A 20,151-nucleotide genomic window follows, 5' to 3' on the forward strand; every position below is an offset into this window, starting at 1 on the left:
TGGCACCCAGCTCAACAAGAACATTTCTGCCTCTGAAGTCCGTGTCACTGCAAGTCCTTCTATGCCTCTAAGGCTGGCAGGGAACCTCCTCCAGGCAGGTCTCAGAGGGCATATCACATCTGCCTGGGGGAAGATCAGCTCTAACCTAGCTCACATGTCCAATGAGATGAGTGGACTTCAGAAGCAAATCAAAGGACACTATATGATGGGGACAGCAGTTTTCTCAAAATTTAGGGTTGAAGTTTCTTTTGACTACACAGTAGCGCCACTCAATTACATGCCACAGCATATGTCATCAATCAAAGGGAGAAAAAATGGAATTCTATAGTTAATAAGATCCACCCATCCACAAGGACATGAGCCAATAAAAAGCCTACAGGTTCATTAAGAAACTGAAGCCTGGCAGCAGTGCGGGATGGGGAAATGTGTGACCACATAGAGAAAAGGCAAGTGTGTCATCCCAGAAGCTGCAAAGTGGTGCAAAGTGCTGCCGGCACGTTGTTTTAGCTAAAGGCATTTCAGAGCTGTCAAGCAGGAACCTGCTTCGAGTAAGTGTCTGTTCCCTACTACGGAGTTGAAATCTAATTCACAGCTTGGTTCTGATGTGAAGACGTCCTCCCCAGCCCAGGAACGGCATCAAAATGGCAAACGGGATCAATATGCTTGAGGAGCTCTCAGAAGCCTCCTGATGGGTGGGCTGCGGAACCTTCTCTGGACAGCACCCCCTAGAGGATCAATGTCTACATAACAAGCTGGAAATGTATCAGTGGCGTCTGGCCGCACAGCCAGATACCTCATTTCGTTCAGACAGCGCTCACATTTTAATGAAGTTCATGGACTCAGGCCAGTTCACTGCCCCTAGCTTCTAAGAAAGAAAGGCTCCCAGAGAAAAATCTGCATAATGAAAAGCAAGGAAAGTTCCTCCAACCAACCTTCCGACTTCTCTGGAGACAGATGTTGAGTGAGAACTGAAACCAGAATCTGGCTTTTTTTTCTGGTCACTGCTGCTGTAAGTTTTGGCAGTAGAGAGAATCATTCTGTAGCCCTACAGAGATAACACCTTCAAATAATGACAAAGCAGCTGCCCTGTCTGCCAAAAACCTACTGTGACCCAGGGACAGACAGGAATTCTCAATGTCTAACTCCATGAAAATATATTATATCGAATAACATCTTATAGCTTACAAAGCATTTTTCTCATCATTGTCTTGCTGGGCTTCACTTTCTATTTCTGCCCTGAATTTTGTCTTTCTCGGTTTGATGACTCTGACACCAGCTATTTGCCCCAATTTGGGTCCCCTGAGCCTGTCCCAATATGTGTAAACCTTGGCATTATTTGCTCCTATTCATCCTTCTCCAGCCAGGCCCTAAACAGGCAGCTTAAGTCTGTGACCATGTTTCCTGAGATCCTCCATGCAGAAGGATTTATCTCTCCCACAGGTATTCATTTTTCCCATAGCATAGACTCAGCTTCTGGGCAAGGGAGACAGATTATTTCAGGGAAAGGAAAAAGTTGGCTTAAAGCCCATTCTCTGTAATAGCACATTCCAGAATTTTTAAAAGCAAGAGAGTTGGTCTCATAATTTCTGTGTAGACATGCAATTGTAATAGAAATGGCTGCTAACAACCTCCTACGATGGAGGATATGGCCCTACCAACCCCTACAGCAGCTTTCTCATTACTACTCCCTCTACCCAGTGATGGAATCTGTGGTTCTAATAAGTATTTCTAGCTGCTTTCCCCACTAACTATCTGTGGCATTTCTTTAGCAGCCCCTCCTACCGTGTTCCCCCCAAAATAAGACTGGGTCTTATATTAATTTGGGCTCCAACAATCTACATTTACTCATTTATTCATGTACAAAAATCTACATTTATTCAAACAGTCATGTCGAGCTGATGATCTTAACTGGGGCTTATGTTTGGAGTAGGGCTTATATTATGAGCATGCTAGGGCTTATTTTCCAGTTAGGCCTTATTTTGGGGGAAACACAGTACCAGTACGAGGCCTGTAATGTAACAGACTGCCGTAATGCACTGCCCAGGGAGACTGTCCTGGCTCAGTAGGGTCATATGAGGGAATCAATAATCAATAATCTATTATCTATAATCTTTCCCAGACTGAGCTGCTGTGATACTCTAAGCAGTTCGCCTCCCCCAAGCCCTTCACAGTTCCCTGATGTAAAAATGATCCCTGATTCTTGTTTTCTATTCACAGCACCAAATAAGGTATTATCTGTAGAATGTCTCAAATTCTTAAGGGAAATTTGTGTTACCCAGGTGCTTGAAAACATTGCTCTTTCAAATCTCTCACGTTGTTCTTCTCTTTGAAGTTTGAGTTTTTCATTTTCATGGTTGCCATCATCATCACCGTCACCATCTTCATTATCACCATCATCAACATCAACTAAGTCCACATTTTTGAGCACCTACTGCGTGAATAATATTGCTCTGAATGTCACCCAGCTGCCACATTATATTTGCTAAAGGCACCTGCCTTCAGAGATTTTAAATATCTGTATAGTGAGGTGAATATCTGTGTAGTGTCATAAGTCTCTCCAGGCACATACATAAAAATAGAGAAATAAAATCATATGTGTCATTGTGGGTGAACTTATTGTGTAGCTGAATGGGGGGAAAAAGTTGTTATAATGATGTCAGAAAGGGGGAATGAGATGATCATTAACTCCAGAGTCCATCATCTTCATATGAGGAAAAGATAACCATCTTTTTTTTTTTTCCTCCTGTTCTCTCTCTCTCTTCTTTGTCTCAGACTGGTTGAAGGAAAGAAGGGAGTTAAAGTGGAAAATAGACCTTTCCTCTCAAAACTCATCTTCTTCAATGTCTCTGAACACGACTATGGGAACTACACTTGCGTGGCCTCCAACAAGTTGGGCCACACCAATGCCAGCATCACTCTCTTTGGTAAGACTGAGCCCTGAGCTGGGCAATGAAAAAGGGAAGGGGTCATGGAGAGGAGGAGGCCTTGGGAAGGAAGTTCCAGAAGGGAAAGTAGAAGAGAATCAGGAGTTAGGTAGAAGCGAGAGAGAAGAGGAATGAGAGGGAAGAGGGGAGATAACTCGTACATGTATGAGAGAAGATACTGGGAGTAAGGGAAAAAATGAAAAAGAATGCTCATGTTTCATTCTATAATGGGAAAAATCCTGAGACAGGAAAAAAACGGATTTTGGGGTGTTGAAGTGACATTTAATTTCTTCTCCTCAATGATATCTCCCAAACTGACTATGGGGATTATAATTGGATATAATAGTAAAGAGCCCAGAGAGGAACATTTACTATTTTAATACTTTGGTCAGTGGATTAATGAAAAATATTACCACTTCTGAAACTTTTTCTGGGCATTGGGACAGATGAGAAACTGAATTATAGTTATAAAAATAGAATCATGGACCTTGGGATCCTCAATAATATCCGTTTCAGAGGGAGAATTAACAGAGAAAATGGGGATTTCCTTAGTGCTACATTTGTGTAAAGGTGTTGTCTAGCTGAATTAAGATATATTTCTTCAACCAAGCCACCATCCTAACAGAAATCACAGTCATTCATGCACTGATTCATTAAACACCTATTTGTTGAAGAACTAATACATGCCAACACGGGTAGATGTGCATTCATTACACGTTGGTGATGATATTGGTTCCAGAAAAAAGTAAAAGAAGCAAATAAACCAGCACCCTTATAGACCTGGTTGTCTCCCAGTTCTGTGGGTAGAACAGCTGCACAGAAGTGAGCCTGGATGGCTTTCATCCCTCAGTAGCTGCAGATTCTCCCTGCAGGCCACACGGTTCATTTCCTGTTGCTTTTGAGGCAAATCCCTCCATATCTCACCAAATTCAGTTAGCTTGGGATTTTTCAAATTGGCCAGCCCTCCCATCCCCCAGTCTCCCATGTGAACAGGCACTCTTGTATGTGGTGAGGAGGGAAAGGTAAGGAATTTAGCAGATAATTGGCAAGAACTTAAATTCCTTTTATTCTGAGAACTGCCAGATAATCCCACAGCTTTAAGTACCTCACCCTCACTCCCTGGCCCTGCCACATCCCCTCCATGACACCATGTGTCCAGCTTGCCCCCAGGGCCCGCCTGCTCTGCCCCATCGTCCCTTCTCTGCTTCCAAATCACATTCCATCTCCCCTTTACCCAGCACATAAAATAAAGCCCACCTTTATCCAACAGGGCTGAGAACGGGAAGGTGGCCCTTGATCCCAAAGCTGGGTGCTCGGAATGGATGGAGCTGTGATTAGAGTGATTGATCTGCCTGACATCTCTCACACAGGGATAGTCATAATTGCCCCTCACATTTGTCAGGCCTTTCTGGCTTTCTGGCAGGTGTCTGTCTACATGAATAGAAGGGCCAGAATTAGAAAGGAAGGCGCCCCTCCTTCCCTTCCCTTGCACATCTAAGGCTCCCCCTGGCTTCCCCATCCATTCCTCCCAAGCCCTGCTCTCCCCCCTCAGCAGTTATCATTCCTATAAACAGCCTCCCTCTGCCTTTGACCTCCTGGCTCTTCTGATTGTGATGTATGAAATGATTTTGCAGTTGGCTTCGTCACTACTGCCCAGTCCCCTGGCCGCTTCCCCTTAAGTCATCTTAAGATGAAAATAGAGAAAAAAAAAAGAAACTTTCAGAGTGAAATACCTGGCATTTGTGACAAGAAATGCAGTGAAAGATGTGTCATAAATCTGCTCTTTTCAGCAGACCAATGGGTGGCAATTAAAGCCGTGGCCCCACCCCCACCCCACGCCCATCATTGGTCTGTCACCATTCACCATGTGTGGTATTGGGGACATTCCTACACTTGCCAACTTTCTGGAGTCCAAGGTTCTCTAATAAATACATTAGAAAATGATAATATTTACTGAAATACGTTTAGAACGTCTGGGTCAAACCAAGATGAATGGGGTACATGTGGGGTTATTCATTAATGCAGGAGGTCTCTGAGCCTTTGCATGCTAAATCCCTAAGAGGGAGAAAAGCTTGTAGCATTTTCCAAATTAAATCAGACGGACATCAGTATTTTAGGCTCAGTTGGGAGAGCATTTCTGAGAAGCCTATCACAAAAATGCTGCGTTGGTCACATGGTTCCATGGAACTAGTAAAATTCCATGAACATATAGGGTCAAGCCAAGACTAGTGCAGACATCGCAGCCCCTAAACTCGCTTGAGGCTCACCATCAATGAGGTATTTTGACAAATATCACCTTATTATGGAGTTTTCCATGTCATTTCCCATTATCAAAAGACCCCTCAGCTCACAAGCAGGTTGGAAAGAAGTCTTTACTTTATGCAAATATATAAGCTTTGTAATGAAGTTTATTCTTCCACAGCATCACAAGAAGTCAGCTAAATTATCATTATTTTACCACCAACTTGTGCATAAACTGTACACCCTCTCCACTTGACCTGAAAGTTGAAAAGTAAGGAATGCTGGTGCTAGGGAGGCTCCCATTATGGCCAGTATCGTTGAGGTATGTAAGCCAAATGGGACGCCAGGGTGGCCCTTCTTATCATGGGCCAATGGTGTTCTGAGCACCAGATCCTTAAGACTGCAGAGATTGCAGGGGACTCAGAGAGTTCTGCTCCCATAATCCTGAATTACAATGATTCCTGGGGGTACCTAGTTCCTGCCATTGTGCCTTGAGAGCAGAAGTTCCTGAACTTGGTCTCCCAAGGTAAAATAATGAAGTGGGGATGTGGGACAGAAATCTCATCTGAAAAAGGACATTTGTTGCCACATCAGTACCCAACTCAGCATAAACTAAAGGTAAATCCATCTGCCCTGGAAAACGTACAAGTAGCTAGCTCCCTCACTTCCCAACCATCACATCCAAGCATGGAAACATAAAGCACTTCAGTGTTTCTCATGCTGCATCTTGTCCTACCACCTTTGGTTTTTGTGTCTTCCTTTATTTATTCATTCCTTCAGAAATGTTTGTGAAAGGCAGTATACAAACTATATATGACAAATATATAGCTACTGTATATAATATATGTGTTTGTTTTCATTTTTCTCTCCTGTATGTCCCTCACCTGATTTAGAACTAAATGAGCCTACAAGCTCAACTTTGTTGCAAGGTCAGTATCCCCCTTGCTTTATGGTTTCTCCCCCTCCCCTTTCTCCTAGAACCTCCATTCCCTTGTTCCCTTTCCCTACTCCTCTGTGCATTACCTGAGGCTCCTATCTGTAAAGCTGATTAGAGGCTGTCAGTGGAAGCTAAGGTGGTTACTGGGAGCTGGCGAAACTCCAAGGATAGCTCCCTTTTCTCTGCTCATCCCTTGCCCACACATTCCCAGAAGGGCTAGGAGTGGGGAAAGAAAAGAAACATTATTAACATCTCAAAGCCAGAGACCTGTGCTTGGGAAAAGATTGAGAGAGTGAGTCTGAACCAATTAGAAGATAACTCCAACCCACTGAGCAATTTTCTTAACAAGATTCCTATTGATGGTCCCTCAGCAAAGAAGCAAACACTAGGTACCTGAAGATTCAAATATTCCCTGCAATGCATCAGCTGGGTCCCAGGGGAGGTTCTCCAAGCGAGGAAGGGAGGTATGACACAGCCTACCTAGTGGTCAGTAAGTAGCCGTCTGGAATGGGATGCCATTGAGTTCTAATTGAGGGTTTCACATTTAGTAGTTCTGTGCTCCTGGGGAAGTCACTAAATGTTATTTAGACCCAATTTCCCCTTCTATAAAATGGAATTTATCTGCCTTATCTACCTTAGAGTTGTTCCAGTTTTCAACTGAGAATGTATATTAAACAGACTTTGAAAACTGTTAGATACATTCGAATCATTAAAGTCCAATCTCCAGATGCAAGCTGAAAGACAGGGATGTCCCTCAGTGTGACATCATAGGGGCTCATTAGCTCATTTCTCCAGCCCTTTTCTCCAGCCCCTTTACATCCTCCTCCACTTAAAGCACGTCCCCATGTAAGACTCTTGCATCTCTTGCCTCTGCTTGCGCAGTCCTTCAAATTGTCTCAACGTCCACTAACCTAGTGTGAGAAATTCATTAAAACTGTAACTAAGCATCTGAGCAGAAGTGGGCCCAACCTGAGTGGTAGACTATAACACATGCTGTGTGTGCTGCTTTTCTCCTCCTAAGGACTGTGCAGACAATAAGCTAGCCCAGCAGGAAGGCAGCTGTGAAGACAATGAGGGGAATGGCTTTTCCCATGTTCCACTCCAGTCCCCTGGCCTTTCTCATCCCACCCCAGCCCAAACCCATCCTGTACATCCATTCACATCTGTCTGTGCAATCATTGGAGGATGGCATTAGACTTGGAAGGTGGGGGAAGAGATGGAAGGAAATGAATTATTTGAGGAAGCTGTTTGACAGACAAAGAAACATACTTCTATCATGAAAAAAAAATAGGGCTGCATTATTCACCTTATGATGTAGAGTGTGATGGTAATGAACCACAAACAGGAAAACGAAACAAAGAAATAGAAACAGTGAAGTCAGTGGAAGCATTCAGGTTCAACTGATGATTCAACTTATGTTTAATGAACGCCTGTGCAAAGCACATTCACAGATCTAAAATAGCATTAGAAAAGTACTAACATAAATGGTAAAAGGGAAGTGTGAGAGACTGGAGCTGAGAGGATACTGCTAACAGGATGTGCTTTTAGAAGTGACTCAGCTCATTCTGATCACTTAGTTCTTCATCCTCAGAGGGAACAGGAGCTTTTAAAACAGGTAGTGGTTGCTAAGGAGTTAGTATTTAACTGAAGGTGTACTCAACTGATAGAGGGAGCATTGGCCCACACCAAAGACAACAAGAACAAAGCCAGCCAGAATCAAACAAATCACTACCTGGCTGCTGAGCACAGGACGGGAGCTGGGGACTTCATTATCAGGCTCCACCTGCTGAGACGAAGCTGTCCTGCCTCACTTCGCTCTGCTGCCAACTATGAATTTGGGTGAAAGGGTACGCCAACTCTCTACCCTGATTCTCAGGATCCTGTCTACTCCTCATCCTTCTTATTGAATAAAGCAATGGGTCAGGGGCAGAAGTTGTAGATAGTAAACATCTGGAACATTCCAATATTTAGATTAATTTAATGTGGTCTTCAGTATTGTTGTTGGACTCTTTTGTATGACTAAGGAATATTTTAGAGACAACCGATCTTGGGCGCCTGGGGCATTTCATTCATTTATCTGTGTTCTTTTATCTTCCTTCTTCCTCCTTTGCTAGTCTCCCAGAGAGAACTAACGAACCACCTGTTTTCTCAGGGAATAATCCCAAGTTATGCTCATCTTATCTCAGAAATGCCACGTGCATGGATTTCCATTAACAGGGACCACTTGGCTTTAAGAGAAGTTCCGAGCTATTTCACCACCCCCTATCTGGATGGACTAGAACGATTCTTATAAAAGAATTTTATTACTCCTCAGCATTTTCTGCCACCCTTGAAATATTTCTCTGCTCCCCTTTTGCAAACACAACAAATTGCATGTCACCCTCCCGTATTAATATTTGGTGGTGCAGGACTCCTGCCATGATAAATAAGGACTCAGGGATGTGCCACCATCCCTCACCGAACTCCCTCGTAGACAGAAGAGCAGGGACCCACACTGCAAACTCAGCGGCTAGGGGGCTGTTCATTTCCCATCCACTGGCCCTTTGTCTTCTATCTCCTAGGCATTAAGTCAGATTTGATGGTATCAGTGGGCCAGGAAAGGTTGGCTGATTAATGCCTGTGAACCTCACAGCCACCATCAAACCAACTTATTAAAGAATGGGGACTAAAGTAAACTGTATCAGAAGGAAAAAATTGCAGTGGAGAGATGATTAGTTCTTCCCTGCAGAGGATTAAAGATAGTTCATTAGGCCCAGCCATCCAGCAGTTAGCATTTCTATGGCATGTGTTTCTAAATACCAGAAGGTATAAAATAAAATAAAATTAAAAAATAAAATAAAAGTTCTTATCCTCTTTCTAAAAGGTTTATATGTCCATCCTGACATAAACTAACCCTCCTCTACTTGCTATAATCAGAAAAACAGTAGCCCTGTACTTATGTAAGTACTTGGATTTAGCTACAAACATTGCCTTTAGTGGCAAAACGATCGCTTTATAGAGTGACCAGAGATACTGGCTTGAAATTCTTGTGGGGAAGGGTTATTTTCTTTTTCTTACCTTCACTCTTTCTTTTGAATATTTTGTTCCCACTCTATCTGGCTTGTCATTAATATATCAACAAAAAGTTCACAAATTTCAGTCAAGCTCTTTCCCCAAGGTAAGGAAAATACAGGTTTGGATTTTCTGGGATTGTTAATGTTCTTGATAGCTAAGGTTTAACTCAAAGACTTGCACGTATAACTAGTGCTCACTTTAGGAGCTCAAGCATGACACATGCTTCTGGAAGCTGGGTCCAACAGTGATAGCACATCAAGCATAACATAGAAGATGGTGTGAGCATTTCTACATCTCTACCAAATCCAAGGGAATGGGTTACAGAGCACCATGAGGGGTTTAGAGTAAATACAAAGAACACCTTGGCCCTATTTCCCCCTCCCCGTGGTGGGATATTAGGCAGGGCAGGATCACATTCTAGTTAACTAAGAGAGTCGAACCATCGCTACTTGGAGAAGCCCCGGGGTAAGTTCTACAGTAGCTCAAGTCATGGATGAGTGTCAAATAGCCCTTTACCTGCGTGGGTGATAGACTGTTGGCCTTCTTTCAAGTAGCAGTCGTTGGCGATTCAGAGGAAAAACTGTAGTTGGATGGACATTCTTAAGCTGAAGTTGTTTTCAGATTGTTACCTTATAGAAAGTTACTTCTGGGACCTAGAGCACTACTGGAACTTATGCTTTCAATTTATGTACTTTTCTGATAGTTACAAGCCAAACTACCAAATAGTAGGACACTTCCTTGTGTCTGTCTTCCAGCGGAGTCTAAACCAGCGCCCTAGTCATCCTGCAGAGCCTACACTTGTACTGCTTGTGGTTTGGGGCAAAAGGCCTGTGACTGCTTTATCCCTCCAAGAGTTTCTCTTCAGACTGCCCTCCCTCCCTCCAATTACCCTCCTTCTTGGTACAGAGAGACTCAAGTCAGTGGTACCTGAATGAGACAGTTCATGAAAATCTCCCAAATCTCCCCTTCTTAGCTTCTGGGCTGGTTTTGGAACCCAGCAATCACCCCAAGGTGCTGTCCTTGCTAAACACACAGACAACAGGGCACCAGCACTCCTGGCTTTTCCCTGCCACCCTGACTTTACATGAGGTCTCTGAATCACCCCTTTGATCGTTGATCATAGATCACCATTTACATTTTTTTAGACTGGCTTTTCAACGTTGTTAATGTCCCCTTAGATGAAGAAAGAGATTCTATCTCAGATGCCTTTAAACAACAGGTTGAGAGCTTGAATGCACAAGTGTGTATTCTGATTCTGGTCAAATGCTTTAGTTGAGTTAAGATCGAATTATATCTAAATTATCTTTCCTTCTACCTGTGAGGACCTTTGCACAGGGAATGGTATCACTTCAATGCAGGAGACTTTAATGTCATTTTCTCTTTTTTTTCAGCTTTATTAAGGTATAAATGACTAAAATGTAAGACATTTAAAGTGTCCATCATGGTGATTTGATATACGGGTACATTGTGGAAAGGATTTTTCATCCTCTTTATATCCAAGATGAACAACTGCAGAGGGCCCTAGCTACAGAGGGAAGTAAAAGATTAGGTTATCACCATTTCAGGCCAGTCAAGACATCTGATACCATCAGAAAAGTTGCTGTGGATTGTTCTGAAAACTTGGAGTTGGGACAATGGGGTCATTCATGGTCTAGTCAGCAGAGAGGAGCTGAAGCACCAGTATTTTCACAGGCAAGTCTCAACAAGTTCAAGTGTAATGGCATAGAAGCAGGCCTTATAGCCTCAAGTTGGCACAGAGAGATGAAGCCCTCTAGGCCAACTTGCTATAGTCTGACTCAGCAAGAAAGTCAAAGAGCCAAGGTCTGGGCTCCTCTGGCACATGTAATCTAGCTCAGCAGTGTTTCTAAGATGCACACATTAATGCTAGTCAAACACCTCAAACATAGCATGGACGCCTATGTCCAAATTACTGTAGTGTAAGCCATTTGTGTCTGCCAATTTTATACTTATGGCCTACATACTTCAACTAATTTGGGGATGGTCAGATGGCCAAAAAAAGAAAGTTGTTCTATAAAGAACAATTTATTGGCTTGGGAATTCAGGCTCGAAAGTACACCCGAGTCCCCTGCTAAGACATGATGGCTATGTTGGCTCTCTTTGGGTCAGCATTCCAATCTGAACATTATTCATAACTTTCTCCAACTCAACCATTATGGCAACTGCCTTCCCAGCCAAATAGGAGTGGTACACTGCATGTATGAGGGCTGGGCTGTGGTCAGGACAGCAAGAGGCAAATGCAACAGAGCTGGGAATGCCCGCCCATTCCTCAAACCACCTGACAGCAAAGCGAGTGCCTCTGACTGCTTTCTCCCTTAACAGTGGCTTGTTTTTAATTTCTTTTAGAAGTGAAAACTACAGGCCTGCCCCCTTGGAAAGGTTGGTATATTTATTTCCTAGGCAGCTACTGCCTTGGTGAGGACGGGGTATGCAAAACTCTGTCTTCTTCCAAGTTGCTTTCTCTTCTGAGCTAACTCCAGAAAGCAGCCCAGTGGGCCTCTCCCTGACCTTGGACTGTCTCTGTGTCAATTTAGATTAACCTATCCCCAAGGACATCCCATTTTCCCTGGGTAGCTTCCACTTGCAGAAGTCTAACTTCTCTGCCGGCGGCACTAATGAGCACCTGTCAGTTCCCAGAATAGCTCCACGTCTGGGTGCCTCTGTACCAGGCCTGCCTCTTTCCTTGCTTTCCTTGTGTATGGATACTCTAATGCGACAATCTTCTTAGACCGTGGCCTTGCATGCTGCCATTTGCTTATCCCATTCTCTCTCTCCCTCTCTCTCAACTGGAAGGGACGTGGTGGGAGGGAGGGAAAAGTGGAAGAATGGAAGGAAGGGGGAGGTTCTTGTGTGTGTCACTTGGCTACAAATAAAATGTGTCTTATTTGAGGCTTTCATTCCTGCCAGATGTTTCCGATGGATAATTGGCACTCATCACAGTTCTCTGGGACCCTAACTGTCCTGATAATTAGTCTCTTTAGGCCTCCACAGCTTTCTAACAAGACAGAGGCAACAAAGGCATCCAACATGGAGTAGAGGTGTGGCTGGATGAAGAACAGAGGCCTCATCTGTGTGGCCCATGTCACTAGGCAGATGGGCTGAGCTGTCACTCTGACCAGCACAGGCTCTGGCAGAGCCTTGCTCCAGGATGTTGTGATCCATACATGCCTGGACAAAAGTTCCTCCTGTTGTAGCATTCTTCCATGTGCTTTGCTGGTCAGTGCGGAGTGGCCTGTGTGTTTCCCACCTTAACCAGTGCCCAGGTTGGCCAGGCCCGGGCCTTCACTCTAATTCACTCCTCATTGTCTACAAATGAATGGAGACACATAAAGCAGCAGCTATGAGTTAGTGGAAAGAAAATTGCATTTGGAGACAGAAGTCAAGGGACCTTAGAAAAGTCACTTAAGCCCTCTGAGGTTAAGTTTTCACATATCAGAATGGAGATACAATAATAGTCCTCACCTAGTATAAGAGTGCTTTTTAAGGAGCTGGAACACCTTTTCAACTGCAAGTACTCTGCCTGAAATCCTAATTCATGCAATTTTACTTTTACTTGTATGTATACTTTCCCTCACCCACAGGAATTTGCAGTGATTTTATTGGAAATAGTTGGGAAAAAAAAGAGGGAGAGGGTGTCTGGAACAGAAAACAGAGGTAAAACAAAAGGCAAGTGAGGAAAAGAGTTTTTTTGTTGTTGTTGTTTTTGTTTTCTTTGAGTAGAATCTTAAGAGAAAGAAAAACGCCGAGACAAAGTAAATGCGGGCATGTCAACATGCATCACAATGTTCTGGCTGTTTCTTTCCTCCAACAAATGTTTATTGAATACCTGTCATGGGCCCAGTTAGACGTAAACCCTACCCTTAAAGAGCTTAGAGCCCAGAGGAGGAAATACAGAAGTTAGACAAATGAAGAGAATTAGAACACAGGGTGGTAGGCATTTTAATAGTGGGGCATGTGGTGCTGTGGAAACAAACCACAACATGTCAAGGGAGGCTGCCTGGAGGAGGTGACTGGGGGCCAGAACAGCACCTGGAACAAGGAGGAGGAATGAGTTGGGTGAAGAGGATTTCAGGCAAAGGGGCAATGGGTGTGAGGCTGAGAAGGACAGAGAATATAGCTGGAGAGAACATGCTCGTGTGTGTGTGTGTGTGTGTGTGTGTGTGTGTGTGTAAGTGCATGTGACATGTGGTTATGTGGTTGTGTTGTATGGAGCTGGGGACAGGGAGAAACTGAAGAACACATGGCAGCAAGAGAGGCTAAGGAGGCAGATAACCAAGCAGATTATGAAATGTGGAGTGTTCTATCAAGTCATTGGGAAGTTTTGTGAAGGCTGTAGGAATCCAATAGATTCATAGCGTGATCAATTTGGAATCATAGAAATATCAGCCTGGAATTAGCATAAAGAATAAACCCAAGAAGTCAAAGTTCAATTTGCAAACTTTTATGGAAATTGAAAAAATAGCTGCTTCGGAGGTCTTCTTTGAGAGGACGTGTGGAACCTCCATGTTTCTCCAGGGACTGCCTCTGTGTCCTCCTCCTTCTGTCAGCTTTGTCCAGGTTAGGTTTCCTGAACATGCTGGAGAGAAGGATTGATCTGGGTGAGGGGAGAGAGAGTGTGGAGGGGTGAAGGCAGGCTGGATGTGGCCCTATCCCGTGAGTGACAGCCACCCCCTCCCCCACCACTGGCCTGGAACAGGAGACAGCAGAAGCACAGGAAGCCCCAGGAGCTCAGTCAGAGTAACAGCACACCAAAAGGAGGCTCTGAGGCGCTTGGTGGCCTTTTCCTTTCTTCTATGGGAGAGTTTTCTGACAACATGTCAGGACCCCTCCATACAAGCTTTCTGTGGTGCTTCCCAGCAGGTAGCACAGCCACAAAGGAACTCTGAGGGGCTTGGCAATAAAACCAAACATGGGACCCAGAGAAAGCACCTGCAGAGCAGCCTGACCCTGTGAGGTGCTGCTTGCCAGTCACAGCTGCCTCCCCTGCGGTGCTACAGAGTCCCTGGCCTGCAAACAAAATTTTCCAACTTTTCTTACAAAGTAAGCAAGCCAGGCCCCTGCTGGGCTGTATGCCTGGCTTGTGGCATTCTCCGTTCTCCTCCCTGGAGACTTCCACTGCCTGGACGGCCCTGAAAGCAGGGAATACGGGGGAGTAGCAGAAAGCATCTAAATGCTGGAAACTGTCATTTGTTCCCCTTCTCTTTTACCACAGGACATCTTCTTAGCCATGGCCGGGGGGCAGAGAGAGGGAGGGAGTGTGCTGGGATGAATGGGGAGTGGATTTCAAAGCTGTGTGTGACTGTTCAGGAGAACAAAAGAGATGAAAGAGAAAAAGAGCCATGCACCAACAGATGCATGTGTGGCCAGGAGCACCACGTGCCAGCCATGCAGATCGCATTCGGAATCACTGCGCCATGCACGCGTGGGAAGATGGAATGCACTCATTACCTCTGCCCAGCCTGGACAGGGAACCTGCTTCCCACAAAGGCCTGCTGGTCCTGGGGACTAAGAAACAAACTTTGTGTCTTAGAAACAGCCCCAGGCACAGACAAAGGTCTTGCTATAGAAGGATCCCGGAGTGGCCCAGAGCGTTAGGGTTTCCTCACAGGAGAGAAACATAACCTGTCACTCTAGAAGGCATTGAGGAGTGGTTTCTCTCCTGGGATCCCTAAGAATGCTGGGTAGATAACAGAGTGATGGACTATAAAGAGGGACTTCCAGGCAGATGACTTCAATCTTGTGTTGCCTGGAAGTTTACCTCTGTGCAGGGTAGACAGTAGCATAGGCCTCCCTTGTGCTACCCGTCTTGAGAACTTGCACTGCCAAGAAGTTTTGGCCTTGGGGATACTGCGACCCGGACAACAGGGACGCATGTGGTTGGAGAACATGGTGCATTTCAAACTCATGTCTATTTAGTCACTGCCCCATAATCAAAGATTTGTCCTAAAGGTCTAAGAAATTAAATCATATGGGCAGTGCTTCCAAGCCCAGAGTTCTAGGACTTGATGGAATAATCTCACATAGAATCACAGAAGCCTGGTCTGATACTGACCTGCATTAGCTGGAAATGTCTCCGATGCTCAGCACCCAAGTCAGACAAGCAAGTTCTGGCTTTGTTCCTTCACTCTCAGTGAAGACATGGGCTTAGTGAGGACACCAACTCTAATTATCTCCAGGAAATTCAACACAACAGACATGCCAGAGCAAGTCCAGCCTGAGAAGGTGCCCTACTTCACTGGGCACCTAATCCATCTGGGCGTCCAAGCGTGTGTTCTGTTCATGAGTCATAGCTCCATTGGTTGTGGGCATTCTTGACCACCAGGTTGAAGTTGCAAAAAAACTTATGTTTCAGAATGACAGGAAAGCTGCTGGGGAATTTTATGGCTGCACAGTTTCCTTGCCTCTCATGTTTGGCTTCACCTGAAAGAGCATCTGTTAGCAGGCCAGGTTGGTGTGTGCCTCATACTGAAATGCGCCATCCATCTCCCACTCACAGACATACTCCATGGCAGGTCCTGCATCACAACGTTCACATAAACCTCCCCTTACTTCCATGGACACAGTCAAAGGCCACCTGTTTCTATACTTATTCCTTCCTGCACTTCACGTGAGCTGTTTTTGGCTTTTCAGGCCTGTGATGCTTGGGCTGGGTCTTCTGTTACGAAGGTCAGATGGGGAAGAGGCCACGTGCTGCAGGTGGAAGCCCAATCCCCTACCCTGACATGCAGTGATTGACAGAAGGACACTGAGCCCCATGCAGCAGCAGCAGGGAGGCAGAGTGTGGCGTGCAATAGGTCTTTCCTGGAACAACAGGTGGAATAGCTGGAGGGTTACGTGAATGTTTAAGGCAGGCAGTGCTCAGAACTGGTTGGGTGATGAGGCAAACGATGTGGGGTCTTACTTTGTCAAAGTTCTAGGTAGGGTATTAATTACTCTGCCACCTTGTTCTCGAACTTGACCCTGAACCGCAGCCTTACCATGTTAGTTAGACACAGTAAAGGAGTCGTGGCCACCAGCATATTTGAACCTGAGCCTCAGGTTCTCTCCTGGCAAGAGAGGGCTCCCCATTATATACTGTGCATCCATCGGATCAAGGCTGTAGAAGGTCCATTTCGAATGCAGCCCCCTACATATGGAGCTGGAAAAGCGAATGCTCCCACTTAGAGAGATGCCTCATCAGAGGTGAGGCCTAATGACAGCAGACCAGGCAATGGCTACTCCCTCTTATACTAGCCACTCATGACAAGTGTGTTCTCTCCACAGGCCCAGGCGCAGTCAGTGAAGTGAACAATGGGACGTCGAGGAGGGCAGGCTGCCTTTGGCTGCTACCTCTCCTTGTCTTCCTGCTCCTCAAATTTTGATGTGAGTGCCACTTCCCCCAGCGGGGAAAAGCTGCCGCCACTGCAACCACCAACACTACCGCAACGGCAACTCCGACAGCAGCAAGAGCAAACCCGTTTCTCAATAAGAAATAATCAAATGAAATTCAGAGACACAGAGCCTACTGGGAACAAATTCGAGGGAGGGGAACAAAGAATACTTTGGGAAAACACGTTTAAAAAGGAAATCGAAAATCAATCAACTTGCAGGCCTTGCAGATATGTAGGTACAGCTGAGTTTTCTTTCTTTCCCCAAATGGGGGGAGCGCACACCCGGCTTTGGACCCGCCCCGCAAGCTCCATTGCGTGACCTCAGGTGGGCTAGGGCTCAGCTACTCCGCCCACTAAAGTGCCCCCAGCAAGGAAAATTGTGGAGTCGGCTACCCCCAATTCAATCAACCAATAGAGACGAACACAGAGTGAGACGTGCGGCCCAGATGTGCCACTGCGGGCCCTTTCGTAGACTGTGCCACTATTGTGTGTGTTATGAAACGCAGATTTAAAAAAATAAATAAATAAAAAGGAAATTAAACAAGACAGCCTGACAGCTACAAAAATCCCACAATCAACAGTCACAAAATATATTGTTAATTTTTTTTTTCATTTTACTACATGGACATCATGGATAATAAGGGATTCTGATTCATTATTAATTTTATTAATTATATTTTCTGATATGAGTCTAGAACTTAGTGCAAAAATAAGACAAAACTAAAAAAAAATACACAAATGAAAGGGGTGAAGAGAAGTATGTTTGTTAAACATTAAAAATGAATAGTGCACTTCTTTACTAGGTTTACAACTGGTGGACCACACACCGGGCATTAACCACCTGGTGAGGATTTGGCAGATCCACCAAAAAAAACACATATGATTTAACCAATATTTCCACCAGCGCTACAGATTTCTCCTTATTCTGGCATTTAATGCAGACAGTACTATGCTTTTACATGCTATTTAGAAATGGAAGGATGATCTGCACTGTATCTTGAGTTTGTTGGCTATGCTTCTTTTGATGACATATATTATACAGTATATATATATATACATATATATATATATATACATATATTTTTTTTGTTAGAGTTCTAGCCATTTTATTTCTCAGCAGGGTCCTCTCTCAGACATTACTGCATGCTGTATATGGCGTTAGCTGTGTGTTGATCTTCTAAAAGATGATAGAGTTTACTGGTAATTGTGTAATCAGCTCTTGCCATTTTATTTTCTTGGGTTATTTACATGTCAGAGACATTTATAAAAAGTGAAAAGAGAAAAAAAAAAAAACACTAATACCAGACTCAGCATCTTTTCCAGGTGTGGCTCTCAGAGGCCATCACAGGCACCTTGTTTCTCCATCATGAACAAACAAGCAACTGAACCAACTAAACAGTCAGTAACCACTTGCTTTAGCCCATATGGGAATCTCTGATGCCTTTGTGACCACTGGAGAATTGAATCCTCTTGGTTTATTTTATTTAATTTCTCACGTTTGTGTGCGTGTGTATGAAAGAGAAGAAAATGCAGTTTTTAGATAACCTTTTTCCTTCCCCTGAAGTCTGGGAACCAGAGAGGCCTCGGGGAGGGGTCCTGGATGTGATGAGGGAAAGTGGGATTGGGGGCTAGGGGAGGGAGGGGTTGTCTCTGACTTGACATTAAAAAGTGTTCCATGTCCCTCTTCACCTGGTGTGGTACCTCATTCTCAAGGGAGCGGGCGTGAGGGGGAGCAGAGCCTGGCTGGCTCAGGTGTGAAGAACATGGAGGGGGATGGGCTCTTGACTCAAGCTACTGCTCTTTAGACCCCTCCATGGGGTGAGTGGGCCTCCTTCTGTGGTATGCGCTCTGATGACAGTCAGGACAGTGAAAAAACCACCTTCATCCTCCTAACTGAAGTGAGGGTGGGGTGGGATCACAGGGACTTTGTCTCCAATGCTTTCAGAAGATCCTGGAGGAGGCTCGCAGCTTCCTACTTGTGTCCAAACAGTTCACCTCATAACCTGGACAAAATGTCAAGTCCAGTTAGGGACAGGCTTTTACGTGTGATTATTTCTAGGAGGCAGCATAGTGCAGCTAACACACACACACACACACACACACACACACACACACACACCTCGAAACATAGTAGGTTGGTACTGAATAATCCCAAATCCCATCAACCAGTGTTTTGAGGACCCTCTTTCCTCCATGACTGCTCCCCAAAGCTTGCTTCCAGCCACAAATTAAGAGGAAAGGTAGATTTTAATACAAAGTAATATTCATTTAATTCTAAGCTATTCTGATTGAGGGGAATTAAATAGTAGCTGAAGATTTACTAAGGGGCAGAAATTATCAGAGCTGAAACACTCAGGACTTACTACTGTACTTATGTCCTCAGAGGTCAATTCCATCTGAGAAGAGTAGGAAATATTTGTAAAGGACTCGATTTATTTCCAGTGGCTACTAGCAAAATTGAGAAAAGATTGTTGACTTTGTGTATTCCTTTTTGTGCCCCTCTGCCCTTCCATTTCCACCCGCAGGTGCCTGATACCCCCAACTTCTTCCTGGTAGCATGGTTGGGAACCATCTGGCTCAGCCTCATAGGTTTTGGCTGAATTTATGTCATTCCTTCCCTTTGTTCCAGAACTGCTAAAGACAAGGGTTGTGTATCTGTCTCCAGGCACTCTCATGCCTGGAACTTCTACAGACACTGACCAGAGGATTTGGGTGCAGATCATGGTTATATGGAATAGAGTGGAAATACACAGGTAATTTCCATATTGCTAAATTTGAACCCAGAAACATCCCTGGATAAAATACACCAAGGCATCTGCAAACATATGCTTCTTAGGTTGTGTTGGAACAAGAGAACACAGTGGCATGACCTCCATTTGATCAAAACTTTCTCTTTCATATCAACTAAGCATGCTTTGATCACTCCATCACCATCCTCCCAGGAGTGACTGGTCAGTCACCTTAGTTAAGGGACAATGTCAACTTCGTAAGGTGACATTCATGAGGAAGACTTCATTTTACCTGTTTGCCATCTCAATATCTTTTCTTGTCTTGTGGATCTTTAGAGCTCTGTTTATTCAAGAGTGTGTCTCAGAGAACCAGCTTTGCCAGGACTGATGGGTTCACCAGATAAGAGGACTTCCTAACCTACCTCAAGAGGGGTTTTCTCTCATCTTCTACTTGGTGTGCCACATGAGCCCTGATCTGCTGAATTTCAATCTTTGAAGGGAGCTATAGTGCCCATGAGCAAGAGCCCACAGCAAGGTTTAGAGTTCAGTCCAGGAGGACATGGCTTTGATAGAAGCTTGTAGGGGTAATCCTCAGGCTATCTCTTCTCAGGAAACAGGGGCTTGGCAAAATAGTGTTCATTAGAGTAAGTAAAGAAAAGCCTGAATACTCCCTGCAGTTATTTTTATTGGTACAGGTACTGAAGAAAGACTATTACTGCCAGCTGGCCTAGATTTCAAATGTACTGGACCCCTTTAGACTTAGATATAAGTCACTATCATATTTTAACATTAACCCACTACTCCTAACACTAGGATGCCCCTTGGGGGGGAACTATGATTTAGGTTTGGCAGATTTTATCTCATGATAGTCTTTTGGG

The 20,151-nt window shown here is 44.5% G+C and overlaps 1 protein-coding gene across 4 annotated transcripts in view; it reads left to right on the top strand.

Annotated features, from left to right (window-relative positions):
- Positions 1 to 18,062, top strand: part of NTM (neurotrimin) — a 452,901-nt gene extending 434,839 nt beyond the window's left edge. Inside the window, exons 6-9 of one of the 4 annotated variants that reach the window (XM_019628243.1) lie at positions 2,773 to 2,924; positions 6,059 to 6,094; positions 11,521 to 11,553; positions 16,438 to 18,062. In XM_019628243.1, coding sequence (XP_019483788.1) covers positions 2,773 to 2,924; positions 6,059 to 6,094; positions 11,521 to 11,553; positions 16,438 to 16,535 — 319 coding nt within the window. In that variant the 3' untranslated portion in view covers positions 16,536 to 18,062. The remainder of the gene's footprint in view (positions 1 to 2,772; positions 2,925 to 6,058; positions 6,095 to 11,520; positions 11,554 to 16,437) is intronic. The other 3 variants (XM_019628244.1, XM_019628245.1, XM_019628246.1) reach the window with 3 other exon arrangements.
- The last annotated feature ends 2,089 nt before the right edge of the window (positions 18,063 to 20,151 follow it).

This window comes from Hipposideros armiger, unplaced genomic scaffold (assembly GCF_001890085.2).
Source record: "Hipposideros armiger isolate ML-2016 unplaced genomic scaffold, ASM189008v1 scaffold_767, whole genome shotgun sequence".
Lineage (NCBI taxonomy): Eukaryota > Metazoa > Chordata > Mammalia > Chiroptera > Hipposideridae > Hipposideros > Hipposideros armiger.